At 46.7% G+C, this 25,859-nt stretch overlaps 1 protein-coding gene across 1 annotated transcript in view; it reads right to left on the reverse strand.

The window, feature by feature from the left end:
* The window catches only part of OPLAH (5-oxoprolinase, ATP-hydrolysing), a 210,632-nt gene that overhangs the window by 70,743 nt on the left and 114,030 nt on the right, over positions 1–25,859 (reverse strand). Inside the window, exons 16-17 of the mRNA XM_069221004.1 lie at positions 24,565–24,716; positions 3,960–4,120 (exon numbers count right to left, since the gene is read on the reverse strand). Coding sequence (XP_069077105.1) covers positions 3,960–4,120; positions 24,565–24,716 — 313 coding nt within the window. The remainder of the gene's footprint in view (positions 1–3,959; positions 4,121–24,564; positions 24,717–25,859) is intronic.

A 25,859-nucleotide genomic window follows, 5' to 3' on the forward strand; every position in this document is an offset into this window, starting at 1 on the left:
CTGCAGCATTTCTTTTGCCACCCATAGGGAGCTCTGACAATTCTTACACAGGCCTGCCACTGCAGCCTGAGTGAAATAACGTCCACGTTATTTCACAGCCATTTACCACTGCACTTAAGTAACTTATAAGTCACCTATATGTCTAACCTTTACCGGGTAAAGGTTGGGTGCTAAGTTACTTAGGGCCTGATTCTAACTTTGGAGGACGGTGTTAAACCATCCCAAAAGTGGCGGATATACCACCGACCGTATTACGAGTCCATTATATCCTATGGAACTCGTAATACGGTAGGTGGTATATCCGCCACTTTTGGGACGGTTTAACACCGTCCTCCAAAGTTAGAATCAGGCCCTTAGTGTGTGGGCACTCTGGCACTAGCCAAGGCGCCCCCACATTGTTCAGGGCAAATTCCCCGGACTTTGTGAGTGCGGGGACACCATTACATGTGTGCAATATACATAGGTCACTACCTATGTATAGCGTCACAATGGTAACTCCGAACATGGCCATGTAACATGTCTAAGATCATGGAATTGTCACCCCAATGCTATTCTGGCATTGGGGAGACAATTCCATGATCCCCCGAGTCTCTAGCACAGACCCGGGTACTGCCAAACTACCTTTCCCGGGGTTTCACTGCAGCTACTGCTGCTGCCAACCCCTCAGACAGGTTTCTGCCCTCCTGGGGTCTAGCCAGGCTTGGCCCAGGAAGGCAGAACAAAGGACCTCCTCAGAGAGAGGGTGTTACACCCTCTCCCTTTGGAAAAAGGTGTCAGGGCTGGGGAGGAGTAGCCTCCCCCAGCCTCTGGAAATGCTTTGATGGGCACAGATGGTGCCCATCTCTGCATAAGCCAGTCTACACCGGTTCAGGGATCCCCCAGCACTGCTCTGGCGCGAAACTGGACAAAGGACCACTCCCCTGACCTGCACCTCCCCTGGGAGGTGCCGAGAGCTCCTCCAGTGTGCTCCAGACCTCTGCCATCTTGGAAACAGAGGTGCTGCTGGCACACTGGACTGCTCTGAGTGGCCAGGGCCAGCAGGTGACGTCAGAGACTCCTTCTGATAGGCTCTTACCTGTGTTGCTAGCCTATCCTCCTTCCTAAGCAGCCAAACCTCCTTTTCTGGCTATTTAGGGTCTCTGCTTTGGGGAATTCTTTAGATAACGAATGCAAGAGCTCATCAAAGTTCCTTTGCATCTCTCTCTTCACCTTCTGCCAAGGAATCAACCGCTGACTGCTCTGGACGCCTGCAAAACCGCAACAAAGTAGCAAAGACGACTACTGCAACCTTGTATCGCTGATCCTGCGGCCTTCTCGACTGTTTTCCTGGTGGTGCATGCTGTGGGGGTAGTCTGCCTCCTCTCTGCACTAGAAGCTCTGAAGAAATCTCCCGTGGGTCGACGGAATCGTCCCCCTGCAACCGCAGGCACCAAAAGACTGCATCACCGGTCCTCTGGGTCCCCTCTCAGCACGACGAGCGTGGTCCCTGGAACTCAGCAACTCTGTCCAAGTGACTCCCACAGTCCAGTGACTCTTCAGTCCAAGTTTGGTGGAGGTAAGTCCTTGCCTCCCCACGCTAGACTGCATTGCTGGGTACCGCGTGATTTGCAGCTGCTCCGGCTCCTGTGCACTCTTCCAGGATTTCCTTTGTGCACAGCCAAGCCTGGGTCCCCGACACTCTAACCTGCAGTGCACGACCTCCTGAGTGGTCCTCTGGCGTCGTGGGACCTTCTTTTGTGACTTCGGGTGAGCTCCGGTTCACTCTTCTTCGTAGTGCCTGTTCCGGCACTTCTGCGGGTGCTGCCTGCTTCTGTGAGGGCTCCTTGTCTTGCTGGGCGCCCCCTCTGTCTCCTCACGCAATTGGCGACATCCTGGTCCCTCCTGGGCCACAGCAACATCCAAAAACCCTAACCGCGACCCTTGCAGCTAGCAAGACTTGTTTGCGGTCTTTCTGCGTGGGAACACCTCTGCAAGCTTCTTCACGACGCGGGACATCCATCCTCCAAAGGGGAAGTTCCTAGTCCTCTTCGTTCTTGCAGAATCCACAGCTTCTACCATCCGGTGGCAGCTCCTTTGCACCCACAGCTGGCATTTCCTGGGCATCTGCCCACTTCCGACTTGAGTGTGACTCTTGGACTTGGTCCCCTTGTTCCACAGGTACTCTCGTCTGGAAATCCATCGTTGTTGCATTGCTGGTGTTGGTCTTCCTTGCAGAATTCCCCTATCACGACTTCTGTGCTCTCTGGGGAACTTAGGTGCACTTTACACCTACTTTTCAGGGTCTTGGGGTGGGCTATTTTTCTAACCCTCACTGTTTTCTTACAGTCCCAGCAACCCTCTACAAGCTCACATAGGTTTGGGGTCCATACGTTATTTGCATTCCACTTTTGGAGTATATGGTTTGTGTTGCCCCTATACCTATGTGCTCTCATTGCAATCTATTGTGACTGTACATTGCTTGCATTGCTTTCTATTGCTATTACTGCATATTTTTGGTATTGTGTACATATATCTTGGGTATATTTGCTATCCTCATACTGAGGGTACTCACTGAGATACTTTTGGCATATTGTCATAAAAATAAAGTACCTTTATTTTTAGTATATCTGTGTATTGTGTTTTCTTATGATATTGTGCATATGACACCAGTGGTATAGTGGGAGCTTTGCATGTCTCCTAGTTCAGCCTAAGCTGCTCTGCTAAGCTACCTTTTCTATCAGCCTAAGCTGCTAGACACCCTATACACTAATAAGGGATACCTGGACCTGGTGCAAGGTGCAAGTACCCCTTGGTACTCACTACAAACCAGGCCAGCCTCCTAAAAAACTCACACCTAAAAGCATAGATGAACACTTCAGTACACAAAAGTAAGCCAAATAAAACAGGCTGAATTACAATATCCCTAGTAAAATTTGCTGGGCACTCACATTTGATTGCCCTCTGAAAGTCATCTCAGTGGAGCTTAACAGATCTTTGGTCACAGGAAATAACACTAGGAGGTCCTAGATCCAGAGATTATAAGGTTCAATTGTGAAATTTTGATACATTAAATCTAAATAAGTTTTTAATTTAAGTTTGAGACTACTGATTCACAAAGTACTCCTGTGGTCTACTCCTTGAAGTACAGTTAGAACTTTTGGGGAAATGGGGGAAATCACAATAAAATCCCAGGAGTACTTGAATTGTGATTTTCTTTGAGAGCTCCTACTAGACTGAATTTCCTTTTACGGAGTTTGCAGAAGATAAGGAATCTGAATGAGTAAATAATGTGGATATGTTACATTTTTCATTACGCTAGAAGTATTTTTCCATGTGTAAATGTCCCTTCTTCTAAACACCCCTACCCAATCTCAACCTGAAATTATATTTACTCTTGTGTTGATGTACAGTTCCCGGGTGGGAATCTAAAAGAAATATATTTCTAAATGCCCACAAGCCTGTGAGTTTGTGCATGCTCACCGCAGGGCCAAACACATTGTTTTTCACACCTATTTTACGTATACAGTGGGAAGTTTGCTATACTGGTAGATTGTCTCCTATCATAAGTGCAATTTATGGTTGTAAGATCCCAATAATGCTGATGTTATAGATCAGCAAACAGAGTTTAGTATCTTAAGTACACAGTTTTCCACACCTGTGGTACACTGCTGAAGCACTTCTGAAGTTGCAAGCAAAGTTCATGAAAAATCCTCAAGAGATCACAACAAACTACAAACTCCCATAGAGACAAACCCTACTTACATGAGAAATCACTAGTACAATTGAATTGTGTAACAGCACCTACAGTCATCACTTCTTTCTAAAATGATAAACAACATTCCTTGCAACACATTACAGAAGTTTCATATCATGCAGAGGCAGGGGATATATTTCTAAATTGGCAAAACCCTAGATTATACAGGTGACTATCATCAGTCTACAGTGCACAAGACACTGGGCATTGTTCTCTGCTGCTTCACCTGGAACTGGATGGTCTCTTGCATGGCCCCCAGGTGCACAGGAATGTGGGGTGCATTGGACACCAAACCTCCATCTGGACCAAAAAGAGCACAAGAGAAGTCCAACCTCTCTTTGATGTTGGTAGAAATGGCGGTCCGCTGTAGAATTCGTCCCATTTGCTCTAGACAAAAAAAATAGATCAGAATTTGGCACAATAAAACACTTGTATGGCAAAACCCCTGGTGGCACATTTTCCAGAGAGACCCAGTGTTTCTGAGACCATTAGGCCGCTTTTACAAGATTGTCGGACAGGTAAGCCCGTCCGCCAAACTCCCAACAGGGTGGCCGCATAGGCAACTTTCCTGCTGGAGTAGTTAAGAATTTCCTGCTAGGTTGGAGGTTGCTGGCCTAGTGGAAAACAGGCTACAGCATTGTCTCCGGCTTGTAATCGAGCCAGCGGCAATGATGTAGCCTGCAGGGTGCATCAGCATCCTTGCAATGTTCACTGTCTGCAAAGAAGACAGTGAACATTGCGAGGGTGCTGGCCAGGGGTCCCCTGCACTGCCCATGCCAAGTGCATGAACAGTGCAGGGGGCCCCTGCACCCATTCTCTGCCAGACTTTTCATGGCGGTTGTTGGACCTGGCTTTTTGACAGGGTCATCCCCAAACTTTTTGCCTCCTTCCTCCTATTTTTTTCTGACCTGTTCTTGTTGGCTTTTGAACTCTGGGCACTTTACCACTGCTAACCAGTGCTAAAGTGCATATGCTCTCTGTGTAAATTGTACTGTTGATTGGTTTATCCATGATTGGCTATTTAATTTACTTGTAAGACCCTAGTAGAGTGCACTATATGTGCCTAGGGCCTGTAGATTAAATGCTATTAGTGGGCCTGCAGCACTGGTTGCGCCACCCACTTCAGTAGCCCCTTAACCTTGTCTCAGGCCTGCCATTGCAAGGCCTGTGTGTGCAGTTTCACTGCCACTTCGACTTGGCATTTAAAAGTACTTGCCAAGCCTAAAACTCCCCTTTTTCTACATATAAGTCACCCCTAATGTGTGCCCTAGGTAACCCCTAGAGCAGGGTACTGTGTGGGTAAAAGGCAGGACATGTACCTGTGTAGTTTATATGTCCTGGTAGTGTAAAACTCCTACATTCATGTTTACACTACTGTGAGGCCTGCTCCCTTCATAGGCTAACATTGGGGCTGCCCTCATACATTGTTGAAGTTGCAGCTGCTGATCTGAAGGGAGCAGGAAGGTCATATTTAGTATGGCCAGAATGGTAATACAAAATCCTGCTGACTGGTGAAGTCGGATTTAATATTACTATTCTAGAAATGCCACTTTTAGAAAGTGAGCATTTCTTTGCACTTAAATCTTTCTGTGCCTTACAGTCCACATCTGGCTAGGTTTAGTTGACAGCTCCTTGTGCATTCACTCAGAAACACCCCAAACACAGGGTACTCAGCCTCACTTGCATACATCTGCATTTTGAATGGGTCTTCCTGGGCTGGGGGGGTGGAGGGCCTGCCCTCACACAAAGGACTGCCACACCCCCTACTGGGACCCTGGCAGACAGGATTGAACTGAAAGGGGACCTGGTGCATTTCTTAGCCACTCTTTGAAGTCATCCCCACTTCAAAGGCACTATTTAGTATAAAACAGGGCCTCTGCCCTACCTCATCAGACACTTGCTGGAGAAGAAACCTGAACCAGAACCTGCATCCTGCCAAGAAGAACTGCCTGGCTGCCTAAAGGACTCACCTGACTGCTTTCTACGCAGGACTGCTGCCTTGCTGTTGCCCTGCTGCCTTGCTGAACTCTTGCCTTGCTTCTGAAGTGCTCTCCAGGGGTTGGATAGAGCTTGCCTCCTGTTCCCTGAAGTCTCAGGACCAAAAAGACTCCTCTTTTTCATTTGGACGCCTTGTGCGCCGAAAAATTTGACGCACAGCTTGCTCCGCTGTGAAAACTTCACCGCACGCCGATCCGGAAAGACGCCGCTCGACGCGACGCCTGCGGTGCGACCGTAACTTCGACGCACGCCCTTGCCTGGACAAACGCCGCCCGACTCCAGAAAGGAAATCGGCGCGACGCCTGCCGTGAGGGAGAAGATTCCACGCACAGCCCACCGGAACGGCGCGCAGCCGGAAGACAAGCCTAGGATTCCACGCACAGACCCCGGGACATCTGGTAATCCCGCGAACCACAGAAAGAGACTGTCCGCGTGCCGGAAAACGACGCCCGACTTCCCCGCGTGAAAAATAACGACGCAAGTCCGTGTGTGCAGGGGAGCAATCGACGCACACACCATTTTTCCACGTATCTCTTCTTCTGCGCCCCTTTGCAGAGATTTTCCACTTTAAACCAGGTACTTTGTGCTTGAAAGAGACTTTGTTTGCTTTTTAAAGACTTAAGACACTTTATATCACTTTTCAGTGATATCTCTACAATTTCACATTGCATCTTTATTCGTTTTGACCTGCAATTATCCAGATAAATATTATATATTTTTCTAAACACTGTGTGGTGTATTTTTGTGGTGCTATATTGTGTTGTTGTATGATTTATTGCACCAATACTTTACACATTGCCTTCTCAGTTAAGCCTGACTGCTCGTGCCAAGCTACCAGAGAGTGGGCACAGGATCATTTTGGATTGTGTGTGACTTACCCTGACTAGAGTGAGGGTTCTTGCTTGGACTGGGGGTAACCTGACTGCCAACCAAAAACCCCATTTCTAACATTGGTGATCAGCGGTGAGGATAGGACTTGTATTTGTGCAGTGACATACAGTAGCTAAGTATTTCACTACCTACCCACAGTTGAAGGTCAACTTGATTATTCATCTTTTTGCTTTTGGTTCTCTGATGTCCTCCTGGATATATTATTGATTTTGGACTTTGATTTTTGGTTTTGCCTGTGATACCTTGCCAGATTGGGAATGGATTCCAGCTTCACAGAAGACTACGATGTGTCAAACCTTGTACCTGTTGAATCCCTCACTAAGGCTGAGCTGAGGGGGCTTTGCAGAAAATGGGGACTTCCCATGTCAAGGAGATCCACTAAGATGGAACTGCTAGATATCTATGTAGCCTGGGGAGAAGCACAATTGGCAGAGGAACAGGCAGCAAAGAACCAAAGGAATCATAGCCCTCAGAATGATTATGAGGAGGAGGACTACTCAGATGAGGAAAGAGATGAATGGCTCCTAGCTCAAGCTCAAGCTCATCAAAGAGATGAATGGCTCCTAGCTCAAGAACGGCGGGTGGAAGAGCTAGATGAGTTTATTGAAAGGGCTGAGGCAGCAAGAGCCTTAGCCCTGGAAAAAGAAAGGATTGCAGTTCAGGAGCTGAGCTGTGAAGAGCTGAACCTGGAAGCCGGAAGGGCTGAGTCCAGTTCAGATGGTGGCAGCAAAAATCTTGCATCCAGTACTGCTGAAGAAGGGCACAAGCCCAGAGATGTGGTGCCCAACTTGAAGAAGGGAGTTGACACACCCCAGGTGGTTCAAGAGTATGAGGTAGTTCCCGTTATGCACAGGGTTCCTGAGAAGGATTGGGGAACTGGCACAGGGAGTCATATTCCTACTGGGGGGAGGGACACTTTACTGGCTCTAGAAGAGAGTGACAGGGAAAAGGGTTCCCCCCTGGTGGACGTCCTGGATATAGAGTGTGGAGACATCCCAGAGGAGTATGGGTTGAGTGTCAGGGACAGTCAGATACTGTCTCACCAGTCTCAGGAGGGTGAGGTAGAGTGCTTTTCCAAGGTTGAGTTACTGGGTGGTTGGGTGAAGGGTACTGTGGTTAATACATGTGAAGGGCAGAGTGATGTAATTGCTGGAGAGCATATGTCTGGTCCTTATTTTCCAGAGCTACGCCAACACCAGGTGGAGTGTGAGTTCTCTGACGCCAGGAAGCTTACAATTGAGGCAGACTTCTGAGTGAATACCAGAGAGTCTGAAGAGGCATTTGGGGGTGCTCCTGAAGGGAGTGGTCTAGGTGTTTCCCGACCAAGTGAGGTGGGAGAGGATTGTAGTGTCCCAGGTAGGTCCCAGGTCCTAGAGGGTTCCATGAGGGAACGCCAGGAGGGAAGCCTAGCCTGTACCGTAGGGCCACCTGTTGAGGGAGGCCCCGCAGTGTCAGAAGAACTTGGGAGGGTGACTGTAGCCAGCATCCCACCAGTTCTGGTGTCTGGCAGTACCACTCCTAGTGAGGGGGTGCAGAAGTCCAGACATAGGGTTGAGAGGGGGTTGCGGACCCCAGTGGAGGTCCTGGAGAGTCAGGGGTCAGCTCTGAGAGCAGAGCCCCCCAGGAATGACCCAGGTGAAACCGTTTCTGGTTTGGGGGAGATCCAGACTCTGCCGGATGGGCAGAGGTCAGGAGACCTTCGCCAACCAGACTCTTGTGTAGCCCTTGGGGATGGTGTGTCCCTTGTGGGGGGTGAGCGTGCCCCCCAGGAAGTCCTGGCGTGCCAGGCAATTGTTCAATCTCACGGTGGTGACTCTGGGTTGGATGCCCAGGTTCAGGGAATAAACTCTGGCCTGGAGGGGGGTCAGTGTGCCCCCCAGGAAGTCCTGGCGTGCCAGGCAATTGTTCAACCTCAGGGTGGTGACTCTGGGTTGGATGACCAGGTTCAGGGGTTAAACTCTGGCCTGGTGGGGGGGTCAGTGTGCCCCCCAAGAAGTCCTGGTGTGCCAGGCAATTGTTCAACCTCAGGGTGGTGACTCTGGGTTGGATAGCCAGGTTCAGAGGTTAAACTCTGACCTGGTGAGGGGTAGGGGTGACCCCCAGAAAGTCCTGGTTTGCCAGGCAGTGATCCAGTCTGAGGGTACAGACCCGGGGCTGGAAGGCCAGGTTCAGGGTGTCCCCCGGACCTGGAGGGAGGGGCTACTGATAACAGTGCCCCTACCATGTTGTCTTCTGAGGAGGCCACTCCTAGTTGGAGGGTGCTGGACCCCAGAAGGGAGGGCAGGGGGAGGGAAGCCTCACCCCGGGCCCTAGTCCAACCTGAAGGTACAGACCCCCGGTTGGAGGGCCAGTTGCAGGTTGACAGCCCTGCACTGGTGGAGAAATGGTGCAGGGCAGCTTCTATAAGCACCCTGACCATGTTGGACTCTGGGGGTACCGCTCCAGGAGGGAGGGTACAGAGCCCCAGAGGGGAGGACCAGGTTCAGGCTGTCATCCCTGACCTGGCGGAAGGGAGAGTGGTTAAAGGGTGCCTAGCACCTGGGGCTACTGCCCCCCACTCTCCACAGCCACAGTGGTTGGAGAGCTTTGAGAGGCCTGGGGCCTGTCTCTCATCCCTGACAGCTGTCAGTAACCACTGTGGCTTGCTGTCCAGGTGGACAGAGTTATCCCTGGGGTGGGGACGAGAGTCACACCCCGGGGGTAGAGTGGGCAACACCACTGTGTTGGTCCTGGTGGTACTATCCTGCTCCTGGGATACATCTGTGAGCAAAGTAAGGTTAGGTGCTGCACAGTTGGTATCCGCAGGTAAGGAGAAAGGTTCCCCATGGGTTGGCTTAGTGGGCCCTGAGAGTATGGACAGAGGGATCCAATTGGAGTCAGGAAGGCGAAGAACTGGAGCATGCCCCTGCTGTTGTGGGCCTGGGTCCTTGTTCTATCACCTCAAACAGGGAAGTACATCAGGATAGTGATTGTTCTCCCCTGGCTTTAGGCTGGTAGGGGGTCATGTTGGACCTGGCTTTTTGACAGGGTCATCCCCAAACTTTTTGCCTCCTTCCTCCTATTTGTTCCTGATCTGTTCTTGTTGGCTTTTGAACTCTGGGCACTTTACCACTGCTAACCAGTGCTAAAGTGCATATGCTCTCTGTGTAAATTGTACTGTTGATTGGTTTATCCATGATTGGCTATTTAATTTACTTGTAAGACCCTAGTAGAGTGCACTATATGTGCCTAGGGCCTGTAGATTAAATGCTACTAGTGGGCCTGCAGCACTGGTTGTGCCACCCACTTCAGTAGCCCCTTAACCTGGTCTCAGGCCTGCCATTGCAAGGCCTGTGTGTGCAGTTTCACTGCCACTTCGACTTGGCATTTAAAAGTACTTGCCAAGCCTAAAACTCCCCTTTTTCTAAATATAAGTCACCCCTAATGTGTGCCCTAGGTAACCTCTAGAGCAGGGTACTGTGTGGGTAAAAGGCAGGACATGTACCTGTGTAGTTTATATGTCCTGGTAGTGTAAAACTCCTAAATTCGTGTTTACACTACTGTGAGGCCTGCTCCCTTCATAGGCTAACATTGGGGCTGCCCTCATACATTGTTGAAGTGGCAGCTGCTGATCTGAAGGGAGCAGAAAGGTCATATTTAGTGTGGCCAGAATGGTAATACAAAATCCTGCTGACTGGTGAAGTCGGATTTCATATTACTATTCTAGAAATGCCACTTTTAGAAAGTGAGCATTTCTTCGCACTTAAATCTTTCTGTGCCTTACAATCCACGTCTGGCTAGGTTTAGTTGACAGCTCCTTGTGCATTCACTCAGACACACCCCAAACACAGGGTACTCAGCCTCACTTGCATACATCTGCATTTTGAATGGGTCTTCCTGGGCTGGGAGGGTGGAGGGCCTGCCCTCACACAAAGGACTGCCACACCCCCTACTGGGACCCTGGCAGACAGGATTGAACTGAATGGGGACCTGCACTTCTTAGCCACTCTTTGAAGTCTCCCCCACTTCAAAGGCACATTTGGGTATAAAACAGGGCCTCTGCCCTACCTCATCAGACACTTGCTGGAGAAGAAACTGGAACCAGAAACTACATCCTGCCAAGAAGAACTGCCTGGCTGCTCAAAGGACTCACCTGACTGCTTTCTACAAAGGACTGCTGCCTTGCTGTTGCCCTGCTGCCTTGCTGAACTCTTGCCTTGCTGCTGAAGTGCTCTCCAAGGGCTTGGATAGAGCTTGCCTCCTGTTCCCTGAAGTCTCAGGACCCAAAAACTTATCTTTTTCATTTGGACGCCTTGTGCGCCGAAAAATTTGACGCACAGCTTGCTCCGCGGTGAAAACTTCACCACACGCCGACCCGGAAAGACGCCGCTCGATACGACACCTGCGGTGCGACCGGAACTTCGACGCACGGCATTGCCTGGACAAACGCCGCCCGACTCTAGAAAGGAAAACGACGCGACGCCTGCCGTGAGGGAGAAGATTCCACGCACAGCCCACCGGAACGACGCACAGCCGGAAGACAAGCCTAGGATTCCACGGACAGACCCCGGGACATCTGGTAATCCCGCGAACCACAGAAAGAGACTGTCCGCACGCCGGAAAACGACGCCCGACTTCCCCGCGTGAAAAATAACGACGCAAGTCCGTGTGTGCAGGGGAGAAATCGACTCACACACCATTTTTCCACGTATCTCTTCTTCTGCGGCCCTTTGCAGAGATTTTCCACTTTAAACCAGGTACTTTGTGCTTGAAAGAGACTTTGTTTGCTTTTTAAAGACTTAAGACACTTTATATCACTTTTCAGTGATATCTCTACAATTTCACATTGCATCTTTATTCGTTTTGACCTGCAATTATCCAGATAAATATTATATATTTTTTTAAACACTGTGTGGTGTATTTTTGTGGTGCTATATTGTGGTATTGTATGATTTATTGCACAAATACTTTACACATTGCCTTCTAAGTTAAGCCTGACTGCTCGTGCCAAGCTACCAGAGGGTGGGCACAGGATAATTTTGGATGGTGTGTGACTTACCCTGACTAGAGTGAGGGTTCTTGCTTGGACAGGGGGTAACCTGACTGCCAACCAAAAACCCCATTTCTAACAGCAGTGCTACCGCCATGAAACCTCTGGTGTAGAAGGGGGTCGTAATCCCCAGGGCAGTGCTGCTTGCAACGCTGCCCTGGCAGATTAGGACCACCACCATCCTCCAGACTGCCAACATCTCAGATCCTGGCGGAGCTGGAGGTTCCCTGGCGGTCTGACCACAAGGGTTGTAATGTGGCGGTCGAACTGCTGCATTGGTGGCGGTCCAGCCTGCCAGACTCGTAATCAGGTCCCTAGTCACTGAGCCATAAAACCGAAGTAGACCCTATAAGAGCCACAGTGAAGAAAGGTAGTGGTCGATTTGGATTACATGGTTTTCCGTAGCATCCATGGTGAAGCATAATTAATAGTTGACAATTTACACTGCAGGTTAAAAACATCCCCCTGAAATGGACCTCCTCTCTACATCATCAGAAACAGTTACATTAATAGCCGTTTTTGTATTTTGGTTCCCATGGGGAGAAAAAGCACTGGGAAACGCAAATATTTAATAGAGCTATCCTGTCAATAGGAATTCTACTTCCACCTGTCAAAACTCTCTGAGAACCATGGCTGTGGTTTCTGATGTTCTGGCAAGGAGGGAAAAAAATAATTTATTCTATGTGGTATGCAAGGCTGCATCAGGCAGTGATAACCCAATGCAGACGTGTCCTCTATCAGGACATTTCTTGCAAAGGTGGAGGATGGTTTTACGGGGAGGAGATCTGCCCTAGTGTTGCCTTCCTCGGCCACTCCTGCATGTCCCTCATATCAGGGTGCAAGTTTGCTGAGTATGCTGGTATAATAGTTCCTTTTGCCTTATGTCATCTCCTACTTCCATAGGATAAATACCAGGACAGTTGTTGTTATATTAACTTAATTAATCATATATCATGGATTGCAATTAAATTGGGTGTGTAGGAAGCTGGCTCTGTATATGTGCGCACAGAGTCCAGGGGTTCCCCCGAGGCTTGACAGAGGCAATAATAGATAATACTAAAGCTCTGCTTGTGGTAGTGAGGTCGAGCAATTAGGCTTATCAGAGGGTAGTGTTCAGCATTTGTTGTACACACACATGCAATAAATGAGAACACACACTCAAAGACTTAACTCCAGGTCAATAGGTTTTTAAATAGAAAAATATTATCTTTTTAATTTATTTTAAAACCACAAGATTCAAATTGCAGGTAAGTCGATTAAATGTAAGTTACTCTGCATAGGTATAGTTAGGACTTTGAACCAAAACAGTAATGTACACAGTTTTTCATAAAATGGCAATAAGCTATTTTAAAAGTGGACACTGCAAAATTCAACAGTTCCTGGAGGAGGTAAGTACAGTTAGGTTAATGTGGTACGTAAAGCACTTACAAGTTCAGTCTTCGGTGCATCGGTAGCCCACCGTTGGGGGTATAACTCAACCCCAAACACCCAGCAGCAGCAACACAGGGCCGGGCAGGTGCAGAGGTCAAAGAGGAGCCAAAATAACATGGGCGCCTATGGAGACAGGGGGTCCTCTGGGTACAATCTGCTGGCAGGTAAGTACCTGCGTCCTAGGGGGGCAGACCAGGGAGGTTTAGTAGAGCACTGGGGGGGTCCCCAAGTAGGCACACAAAGCACACCCTCAGCGGCACAGGGGCGGCCGGTGCAGTAGGCAAACAGGGCGTCGGGTTTGTAATAGGTTTCAATAGAGGGACTCAGGGGTCACTCAGACGTTGCAGGCAGGGCACAGGGGGGCTTCTCAGGCCAGCCATTGACTGGGCAAGGGTGAGGGCCGCCTGATGGTCACTGCTGCACCGGTGGTCGGTTTCTCATGGGCCTGAGGGCTGTGGGTGCAGTGCTTCTCCAGGCGTCGGATATCTTCGTCCCTGGCAGTCGCGGTCAGGGGGGTCCTCGGGATTCCCTCTGCAGGCATCGTTGTGGGGGTGCAGAGAGGTTGGCCCCGGGTGGACACGTCGTCGGAGTCGCCTGGGGATCCTCTCTGGGTCGTTGGTTTCTCTGGACACGGGCCTGGGGCGTCGGGTGCAGAGTGGTGGGGACTCACAATTCTGGAGTGAGGTGAGAGTTCCTTTAAAGATGTTTTTTTCTTTCTTTGTTGGGCACGTCCGCTGTCCACAGGAGTTCTTGATCCTTTGTAGTTGCAGGGCAGTCCTCTGAATCGGCAGAGGTCGCTGGGCCCGCAGGATGCGTCACTGTTGCAGGTTCTTTGAAGTTGGAGACAGGCCGGTAGGGCCGGGGCCAAAGCAGTTGTCGTCTTCCTTCTTCTCTGCTGGGTTTTTCAGCTAGGTAGTCCTTCTTCTTTGTAGGTCAACAGGAATCTGAAGTCCTGGGTTCAGGGACGCACCTAAATACTGAATTTAGGGGTGTGTTAGGCTCACAGGGCAGTAGCCAATGGCTACTGTCCTTGAGGGTGGCTACACCCTCCTTGTGCTCCTTCCCTTTGAAGAGGGAAGCCATCCTTATTGGGCTAAATCCTTCCAAACAAGATGGAGGATTTTCCAAGGAGGGGGTCACTTCAGCTCTGGTCACCTTAGGGGTGGACCTGGTTGAGTGGGTGACTCCTCCTTGTTTTTCTCATTATCTCCGCGGACTTGCCACCAAAAGTGGGGGCTGTGTCCGGGGGGCAGGCATCTTCACTAGCTGGAGTTCCCTGGGGCATTGTAACACGAAGCCTGAGCCTTTGAGGCTCACTGCTAGGTGTTACAATTCCTGCAGGGGCTTTGTTTCTGGCCCCAGAGAGCCCAAAGGCTCTCACCACATGGGGTCAGAAACTCGTCTCTTAGTGGCAGGCTGGCTTCGCAAATGCCCACCTCATGAATAATCATGAGGTGGGTCGCAATTTGCGACCCCACTTGCGAATGGCGGCCCTCACAGGGATGGTGGCCTGCTGGAGACAGCAGACCACCATGTCTGTGACTGCTTTTCAATAAAGCAGTTTTTTTTTTTGTAATGCAGCCCGTTTTCCTTAAAGGAAAACGAGATGCATTCCAAAAACGAAAAATGAAACGTTTTCGTTTCATTTTTTCAGAGCAGGCAGTGGTACGCAGGACCACTGCTTGCTCTGATTTTTTTTTTACAGTGACATTCACAATGGGGAAGGGGTCCCATGGGGACCCCTTCCCTTTTGCGAAAGTGTTAGCACCCATTTGAAATGGGTGCAAACTGCGATTGGTTTGCGCCCGCGTTCGCAGAATAATCCTACATTGCACTGTAAGTCGCAATTAGGAAGGGAACACCCCTTCCTAATTGCGAGTCGCAAACCCGTTTTGCGATTCAGTAACCAGGTTACGGAATCGCAAAACTGGGTTTGTGCATCGCAATGTGCTTTCTGCACGTCGCAAACAGCGAAAGTCGCTGTTTGCGACATGCAAAAAGCTACCTACATGTGGGTCTTGGTCCCTAATTAGGTCTGGTGTTAACAAAGACATTTTGTTTTTATTAAACTTCTATTTCTCTCTCTTTTGGCTGGCTTTACTGTGAGTGATCGCATTCTGCTCTTCCACAAGGAGCATATTGCCACACAAAGTAGTTTTGTTCAGTGTCAGGAACTACAGTGGCAATCAGTTATTTAACGAAATTGGAAGGTGCCCCTTTGCAAAGAACATGGAGGAGCCCCCTCTCCAGACTCACTCAGGGCAGGGGCTGTGCTGAAGGGACCCCCTGGAGGGCGGCTGCGGGGCCTTTGTTATGCCACTGGTGGCAACGTGTGCTTTTAGAGTTCAAAAACTTTTTTTTTTTTTTTGCCAGTGTTTGTTACAATGTTGAGGGCCTGGTAGCTCCCACAACAATAAAAAGTGTTACAAATGCCATGTCAAAACAAGACACGCATTGATGAAACTAAAAGACTTATAAAAATATGTCAGATCAGTTGGCTTTGTCAGTGTTTGTTTATTTTCATGCTTCCCATAATCGTGTTGAAAATGGTTACACTGATTTTCCATTAGAAATATTTTTGGGAAATACTAGCATGCATCAACATATTTTACTAAATGACACTTCATTTGCATCTAATCAGAGAGCATTCTGGGAGCATTATACTTAGCCTCATAGCCTAAACTTTTCAAACATGTGTATACACGTTTTTTTTTTTTTGTACTGGAACCAACGTCAGTAGTGAAGTGTGACCTTAAAACATTTATTTACAGCACTCACCCTAATAATGAAGGCTTTCAAATAATAAACCATAAATACAAGTTCGAACAGCATTATCTTTTGGAAACACATTACCTCAACTGCAGAGAGTTCCACTCTCTGTAAACAGGCAGCCAAAGGGTTTGTGCTGCAGAGGGTTGGGCCTACTTGTCCCAAGGACAAAGTAAACATAAAAACTTGTTGCCCTTGACCCCAAACAAGATGTCCCGGGCGTCTGGGCGATAGGAATTCCACATCCCTGAGTCAGTCCTGCACTTAAGGATTGGGTAAAATACAGGGGGCATCTCTAAGATGCCCTCTGTGTGCACTTTTTAAATAAATCCAACACTGGCATCAGTGTGGGTTTATTATTCTGAGAAGTTTGACACCAAACTTCCCAGTGTTCAGTGTAGCCATTATGGAACTGTGAAGTTCGTTTTGACAAACTCCTAGACCATATACTTAATATGGCCACACTGTACTTACAATACTGACAATATTAAAACAAAAATAATTTAAACTAGACAGTACCTATAAACAAAAACTAAAAGGTTTTGGATTTATCTGCTGCTTCAGATAAGTGATGATAGGTAGGTTTGTCGAAGAGCACGAAGGTCACTCAATTCCTAAATAGCGTGGGCCGTGGTCTTCATACTGCAAAAACAAATCAAATGCTGATGTTTCATAACAACCCTGAAGCACTCTCAACACTGCATACAAATCTTCTTTTTGGCTAAACTAAGATAGTCAAACATACCTGGAGAAGGGGAATGAATGATGAATATGTCCCTAGAGAAGTCGCCATTACAGGGATGGGGATGCCCATGGTTAAGGGAGAAAATATGGAAAGTTAGTGGGCAAGGTAATGGGGCTTGGGTTTCTATCATCTTGGGACTAGGTCCTAGCACACTGTAACAAAATCTGTATTCTCACATATGTCCCTCTTTTACAAATCTTGACTGAATCTCACAAGACAGGCATTTTGGATGGGTCTGTAATGGTTGTTCATTGCTTGCTGTTCTTTATTATAACTCGTATTTTGTTTCTCTTGCTATGTCAAGGTACTAAAAACTCAATTAAAAGATCTAAAAAATAGCTATTCCAGTATGACTGAGGACCAAAAGCATTAGAATGCTGTAGGTAGTCAAAATATGCAAAACCTAGAATGATTCCAGGAGGTAATGTTCACATATAATACAAATGATAAAAAAGAGAAGATGAAAATGAATAGAACAGTGCCCAACAGAAAATCCAACGCAGTTGAAATTCTTATTAAGTTTTTTTTTTACAGCACATTATACAAACAATTTATCCTCCATGTTTTACATTAAACAAACATAAGGACAATGTAAATTGTAAACAGAAAACAAAGGCAAAAGGGCCTTAAATTCAATTCAAAAGTCCACAAAGGATGGAACATATCAGTCAATGTTTCATCCCCAATTTGCCAATGATGCTCAACACCGTTTCAACCCTTGAAATTTACTGGGTCATCATCAGGACCAACAGTATATGGAGCAAAAGACCAAAAGATTGCTGACCTCCAAACAAAACATGCAAGCATCTACAAAACGTCTCAAGGGGACCAGTCCTAAGAATCAAGATCCAATGCCCATCCATGCAGCTCTTGACGCTGCTTGTGATTTTGTGTTATCTACATACAGGATCCTCTTGTATCTCATTGAAAACCTTTTGTTACTTTCCAAAAATCAGAATGCTCGTTTTTCCTTATTGTGTTTACTTTATTGTACACATATTTACTAACTGAAACATGGGAAGATACAGCCCAATATGAGTTGTATTAAGCGGAAGTAAATGGTTTTCACATGACATTGCCATGAAACAGGAACTGCACAATGTTTGGAGGAGTTAATACCCCTATGCTTTAAAACAGACCTACTGAGAACAAACAAAATAGAAGTGCAACCGAACAAAACACAGTTCTAACACCAAGAAGAGCTGGACCTGAAGACAATGAACCATCACTGCCATCCTTACCCATGCACCCATTGACAGGTTAGGCAATAAAAAAAAGACTAGTGGTACATGTGTAGTCGCTTTCTCAGGAACGGGGCCAAAGACAGATTTTCACAAACAGACATCATATTCACAAGACCTGAACATGTAAGTCAAAGCCCTGAGCCTCTAGCCTGGACTGCACTTGAATACAGCAGTACAGAGGCCATGTAGTCCTCAGACACATGACAGTGGGAGTTCTTGCCTCCGACATACAGATGCATGATGAAATAAGCATCTGTCGAGCTGACATCCCACCGCTTCAAACTCACCAAGGGCTGAACCCAAAAGTCCACTTTGAATAAGATGACATACTCCCCTAAAGAACAGAAGATCTACTCAGACAAGAGTTTTAACATGGTGTCAGCCAAGCTAGATCTGTGCTCACACTCAGACCAACGGCCATCAAAATTTGCTGCATGAACAGGTTCACAAACACTTTCTCTCAGATTTACACCCTATTACAGTTCACAGGAACCCATGCACAATTTTTGAATGGGTGAATGTGGGTGGATAGAGGGTATGTGTCTGTGATATCAGAAAATTAGAAAATCCTGTAGTTATCAGCCACTTTGTTTTTTTAAGAAACTGTGTACAACCCAGAAGTCGGACTGATTTGTTACATCCATGGCATTCCAATGTGGTAACGACTGCACAAGTTATTTTTCAGGTTAATAGTAATTTTCAAACGTGTGATGCATTTGTGTGTTTCCCATCTACAGCTTTCAATGTAGGAGGTCTGAAACCTTCCTCTCAATCAATCAATCAAGACACTTGAGGGGGAGGGAGTGGGGGGAGCTGCTACTACTCGAACAGCCAGGTCTTGAGGTGTCTCCTGAAGGTCAGTAGGTCCTTGGTCTGTCGTAAGTGGATGGGGAGGGTGTTCCAGGTCTTGGCTGCGACGTAGGAGAATGATCTGTTGCCAGTTGAGGTCGGCGGAGCAGAGCTATCAGTTCGGGGTGTAGAAGGTGAGTCGATCACTGAGGTATGCTGGTCCGGCGTTGTGGAGTGCTTTGTGGAGATGGGTGAATGTGATCCTTTTGTTGACAGGGGCAGTGTAGGTCTCTCAGGTGGGCTGTGATGTGGCAGCGGCAGGGGATGTCGAGGATGAGGCGTGTGGAGGCGTTCTGTATTCGTTGCAGTCTTTTCTGGAGAATAGTCGTGGTTCCCGCGTAGAGAGCGTTGCCATAGTCCAGTCTGCTGTTGACAAGGGTCTGGGTGACCATCCTTCTGGTTTCAGTAGGGATCCACCTGTAGATCTTGCAGAGCATGCGGAGGGTGTTGAAGCAGGATGATGAGACGGCGTTGACTTGTTGGGTCATGGAAAGCGATGAATCAAAGATAAACCCACGTTGCATGCGTGGTTGGTGGGCGTCGGTGCGGCTCCCACTGTGGTCGGCCACCAGGAGGCGGCCCAGGCGGAGGGGGTGGGGCTGAGGATGAGGACCTTTGTCTTGTCCGAGTTCAGTTTTAGGCGACTGTTCTCCATTCAGTTGGCGACAGCCTTCATACCTTCGTGGAGGTTGGTTTTGGCGGTGGCAGGGTGCTTGGTGAGGGAGAGGATCAGCTGGGTGTCGTCGGCGTATGAGACGAATTTGAGGTTGTGAGATCGGACGATGTTAGCAAGCGGTGCCATGTAGACGTCTCTTTCTCAGTTCTACATGCTGGTTCAATGTTGGGCGACTGGGCAATAGGAACCCGTCGGGTATTCCCGATCCACGATGGAGGACACAAGATTATTGTAACAGGATGCCTGTGATACCACAAAACAAGGATCACAAGTAAATACAGAGGGAATGCTAGATGGTCCAGTGTGTAATTGAACTTTTCAGGTATTCCTTGCCTGGAACCACTACAGCTTGTTAGGGGGGGGTGGATTCAGTCTCATCATTTGCACCTTGTATCCTTTCTCTCCATATACCCTCACTCTCATTTGTTGGTGTTCATTCATTAAGTGCTGAACTTTCATTCATTTGTGTTGGACATCCAATATTCTGAATTTATATCTGCCAGTGGTCCAGTGATTGGTTCTGTACATGAGGAAGGAGCAGACTTATCTACTAGATTTAGAAATGCATCTCACTTATACAGGTTAACAGTGCATCAAGAGTATTCAGGGTTTCACTCTCCCCAGATTTCTGCCAGATGTTGACACACATTGTTTGCTGTAGTGCCCATGGAAGGTGTAGGGATTAGTCCCAAACTGTTTCTGAGCTTCTCGGAGTCTGACAAAATTGGCTTTTTGGCAATAAAGCATACGTTCAGCACAATTAAGAAATAAGAAAAGCACTGGAATACATGGATTGAAAAATAGAATTACACTTTAAATATCTCTAAGACAAAGGTATCTGTCCACAGATGCACTTGCTCCCTATCGGGTGGGGCTAAATGACTTTATCCTGTCCCCGTGCGCCAGTAACATCCCTTGGCTGGGATGATACAGGCCCATTAGTTTAATAGACTCTGTGCAAAAAATTGTTTGCAAGCAAATACTGACGTGTCTCCAGGAGTGGCTTTTATAAGGAAATATCCTGTCTGATTTTCAGGCGGGGTTTGTGCCAAATCAGGACTTTAGACCTGTTGTTTCGCTTCATTTGGATCTATTGGAAGGAAGTGATACTAAATAGGGGCAAATTGTTTGCAATGCTCATGAAACTTAGAAGAGCTTTTGATCTGGTGCATAGAGGAAAACTCTGGAAAGTGCTGGTTGAGATGGAGATCCTTGCTAACCTACTGGATATTCTAATGAGAGTTCATGCGGATAACATGGCCCAGGTCAGGTGGGGGAGGATGGGCAACTCGCTGAGCCCTTTAAGATCAAACGTGGAGCAAGGCAGGGGTGTGTCGTAGCCCCGGCTTTGTTCTCTCTAGTCATCAATGGGGTTGTGATAGACATGGGTGTGATGCCCCCAAGGTCGGGGAGGAAAAGGGCCCGGCCCCACGCTTCGCTGACAGCACCCTATTGCTATCAAAACCCCCCAAGGGCTCCAACGGTTATAGAATGACTTTAAGACCTTCTGTGATGAGCGTGGGTTGGAGTTAAATGACACCAAGACCAAGTACATGGTCTTCTCAAATTGTGCTGTGAAGCCACCTATGAGATGCATGCGTGTTGGGGAGAACCCTATTGAAATGGTTTCTTCTTTTGATTAGTTAGGCGTAGGGCTCACCCCAAGTTTGCGCTGGGCACCACACTTTGAGAAAGCGCATTAACTGCTTATCCAGCAAACTTCTAATATAATAAAGATTCACAGAAGGACAGTTTCAAAGAAAGTGGCCCGAGCACTTGAAATTTATAACACCATGACTCTGGGATCAGTTATGTATGGAGCAGAACTGTGGGGTTGCGGGAATACCATTAGTTATCTGCAACTGGGAATCGGTTTATAAGATCCTTACTAAATCTCCCGGCGAGCACCATCCTAACTCCAGGTTTTTTTTTTTTCAGATCTGGCCCATAAGAAGATTACACACAAAATTGAGTGAAGGCTCTTAATGTTCTGGCATCGGATGTGGTCCACAGATGCACTTGCTCCCTGTCGGGTGACGCTAAATGACTTTATCCTGTCCCCGTGCGCCAGTAACATCCCTTGGCTGCACTCCCTCAGGACACTTTTGAGGAGACTGGTGTTGGAAACACAGTGGAAAGATTTGGTGAAGCTTTCCCAGAGATCTAGAGTATGTTTTAAGGAAATTTATTGGGAATCGATCATGGTGAAATTTGTAATCAAATCCACTGGATTGCTTTCCTCAGCGTTTATGGATTTTAAATCCCACTCCCAATACAAACACACGATTGATGAGATTGGTCCACTTATGGCGAGGAAACTGTTCCTCCAACTTAGATATAGGGCGCTTCCTACTAAATTATTTTGCAGCAAATGGCGTACTCAAGTTCCCTCCGATGATCAATGTCCAGCTTGTGAAGGAGGACCAGAAGGAGGACCAGAATCCGTGGTGCACTTACTATTTTTTATCTGTATTACAAACACTTGAGATCTAAGTGGATAGTCCCCTTATGTGGGACCATTGGCTCCAGCCACCATCTTGAGGTGTTCTGAATACTGAGTACTGACCCAAGGCGAATTGTGGTGTTTGGAATAGCAAAATTTCTGATGGCCCTCTGAATTATATGTTCGAAGTGTACTGAGTGACATTATCTATTTATTATCAAGTGATGGCTTTATCATATATTCAGTGCTTTATGGTTTTTATTCTATCGGCATTAGGCCCCATGCTGCTGAAACATTAATGAACGAGCGAGGCCGTATACTTTGTTCTTGTTTTTGGTTGTTGCTGTCTTATCTTGTCCATTGGGTTCTTTTTTCCTCCTCACTCCAGGAAGGCAGCTTTGTGTGTTCTTTTTAGTTTATTTCTTATCTATATTGTTCTTTATATTATGTATTCGTGTGAAATGTACTTTTTAAGATCCTTGTGATAGAAATAAAGTTTTATGATGATGATAATCACTGCCCTGCACTGTATGTACGTTTGTCGGATATAGACATCCTGAAAAAGGTGCAATGTTCCAGCAATATTTTAATGTTTGTATTCTAACCCAATGTCCATGGTAACAGAATGCACTTCCCGCCCCATGAAGTCATGGAAGTAAAGTACAATGATTGTCTTTATTTCTTATTTATTCAAGCCATTGTGGGGTTATTCAGTCCAGCGTGCACTGTACAGACAGTTCCACATTTCAGGAAGCTAAGTGCGAGTGCCAGGCCTACCGGAATATCTTATATAATATTTTATGCGGTCGACAAGGGGTAACGCCGCTTGCATCAATGTAGTTGTATAAGGGCAACAATACAAATAAAAATATTTAATAATACTTGTTTCTAGTATGAAGACCTGCCAATATTTTTGGCTACAGTCATTTTTACTTGCATCCCAAACTTTAACTAATGGGCAAATTTAAAAATAAATGCACCTGTGTCAGTAAACAAGAGAGGGCGTCTAGCTTTACCAGTTATTTCCAAACACGGAAGATGTTACTTCCATGTAAATTTGTGTAACTTACACAACTTTACATACATACAGGTGTAAGAACCAAAGATGTGTAACTTATCATTTTAAATGTATCTCACACAAAGACTCCAGTCTCATGTCCTTATGTCAAAGAAATATAACAACTCTATGCCTCCACTTTGCCATTAAAAGCTGCAGATAACGCCCAATGACATCCAGAGTCATGACTGTGTGATAGGGAATCCATTTCAGGTGGACCTGTTCCTCTTCAACCCTCTTGATTAGGTCCGAAGTCTCTTGCTCTCACATACCCATACAGGGAATCGGTCTCCCAGACCCCTGAAGTACCCTTCCCAGAACCAAAGGTAATGCAATTTAGTTTCTGTCACACAGCTAGGTGCTGAACACTCACTGGCCCTAAAGATGCAACTCTATCTTTACAGAAGCTAGGCCTCCTAATGGTGTTTATAGATAGTTGGTGGCTCCTGGTTATGGACCTGCTGGTACCCTGGGGCCTCCCTGACACACTTCTATTCAGGGTGAACTCTGTTTAAGTCTTTGGATGAGGCATCTAGGCACTAGGGTAAATAACTGCTAACCCATATCGGTTTAGCTCTTACCTAGGAGAATATGTGTAGGGCTCAGGGTGAAATCTTAGCATTCTTCACAATTCGCTGCAAACTTGCTGAGATGTCATCAGTGCATTACACTGCCAGATGCCTATCTCACAGATGCATCCTTCAGTGAATCACACTGCAAATACAAACAACCTTGCTCCATTGCAATTCCATTTCCTTTTTTGCACAACAGTGAGCTTTATATATTTGTGATCCTCAGCAAGTGCATTGAATGGGCACAGCATTTTGTAAAATGCATGCATCAGCGTGTAACAATAAGACAGAGCAAATTCAATATTATTAGGTGTTTTGGTACAAAAAAACACTGACCGAAAGAATGTTGTAAAAACAATTTGGCGGAGTTTTTTCAAAGAGGTGAAACTCTTTTGTGATATTGAATTAAAAATACCACAGATTTAATACCTAACCATAATATTTCATTATCTATTCCTAGAATAAGGTCTACAATCCTAGCCCCAGATATTTTAACAGTAGCATAGTGGTTTGTCTAATACAAAAATGCTACTTAGGAAGCACAGGTAAACCTAACTACATTTAGGCTAAAATATGCATGAACAAATTTTTTTAAACAAATGCAATGAGTCACGTAGAGTATATTTATGGTCAATCAAGCTGTTTGTACCAGAAGGAATTCAACAATTACCACTCACTAAAATCACCTCAACCAAATCAAGAGTGACCAGTGTGACTATTTAGTAAATTTACATCATATCTTGCACAGTAAAACCAGCATCTGAAATCCAGCTGGGGCATCATATGCCTCTCGAGAGGATTTGTAATGGATTATATGCCTCGTGCAACCAAGAATGCCACAAAGAGAGAGGAGTGAACACATAGATGTTCCTTAAGCATCTGTGGTGTGCACTGACAAAGGGTTTGGATATCAACCTACTCTTGCCGTATGCCAACGAACCGACCAGTGGGAAGCAGTGAGAACATGAGTAAATTATCAAGTTGAGGCCTGGGTGGATCGAGGAAAGACTCCTACCAAGCACAACTAGAAGTAGAAAAGATCGATAACTCATCCACCCAAAGTCAGATCAAGGATGCTCCAGTCGTTTGCCAGGCATCATAACAATAACGCCCGCCACCTCTCTTACCTGCAATGCTCATGAAACGGTGGGAGAAGATAGACAACTGGATGGCGTCCAGGTCCGTGCCAATCACTCGATTCCTACCACTTCCAATGGAAATCTTGACATCGCCAAACTCGGTCACCAAAGCTGTGCAGTCTGGCTCCACTAGTATTGTGCTGATGGATGAGAAATGTAATGGAAGGAAGAGTTTCAGCATATAGGAGTGCAACACAAGAAAGGAGTAACCTGAAGGTCAGAGATGCAGGACAGATCCCCTGGAGGCAGAGGTCCAAGCGGAGACATTACAACTAAAGAGAGGAACGTGAGGCCTCTGCCCAGAATGGAGATGAAGAGCAGTAGTGTTAAGTGGAGCAGGTGAGACACCAACATTAGCATCTGTAGGTGAATCAGTACAAGGAACGGAGTAAAAGGAGGAGTCAAATGTGAAGGTGAATCTGTGACAGCAGACTAAAGGCATGAAGCGAAGTGGGAGAAAACAACACTAAAATTAAAGTTAGAGAATACAGCTGGGGAGGGTAAGGGAAAGATGAAAGGAGAGAGGTGCATTGCGACACACCAGCACCACATTAGTTACAGAGTGAAGCTGCAGAGATTGACATCAAGCTTATGGATGTGAGATGGAGATGGACAGAGTGCAGCTGGTGAGCGTGACATGGTACCTGGTCAGAGACAGAAGGCGAGAGAGCGACAGGCAGGAAGTAGAGATGGTGGACCTGACAGTGTCAAGTACCAGATCATGACAATAAACTGCAGGTTAAGAGTGAAAGAGAATTTAGAGGCTTTATGCATTGCACTCGACTGCCACTGTACTAAACCCCTGCTACTCATACCAAAATTCTTTCGAAAGTGTTATTTGACTCTCCCTTGGATGCGGGAATTAAGAAGCACATGGCAAAAGTCAATTGCTAAAAAACTTAAAATCTAGACAAAAGAATATATGACTATAGCTAAAGAGCTATATCAGATTAAAAAAGACAACATACTTGTAGGATTAAGGCATGTAGTGTATTATGTTGACCATTAAAGTTTAATGGAGTTAGAAAAAGTTCAAAATAAAGGCTTAGAGTGGCACTGGTCAGCTTGTGGCCAAAGGTTTGACCACTGACGTTATCATAGTACTTTTATGAAGTTAGGATGTGAGTTCCCGCTAGAAGGAACTGGTCTTGGGTGATGTCTGAAGTGTGCTCTACAATCTGAATTTCACTCTATGCAGCTCTCAATGAAGCAGTTTTGAAGGTAGAAAAAACTAAAGGTGGGAGAAGTGGCTGAGGATAGATTATTCATCCATCGGTTCCACA

The sequence above is a fragment of the Pleurodeles waltl genome, chromosome 2_2 (assembly GCF_031143425.1).
Source record: "Pleurodeles waltl isolate 20211129_DDA chromosome 2_2, aPleWal1.hap1.20221129, whole genome shotgun sequence".
Classification (NCBI taxonomy): domain Eukaryota; kingdom Metazoa; phylum Chordata; class Amphibia; order Caudata; family Salamandridae; genus Pleurodeles; species Pleurodeles waltl.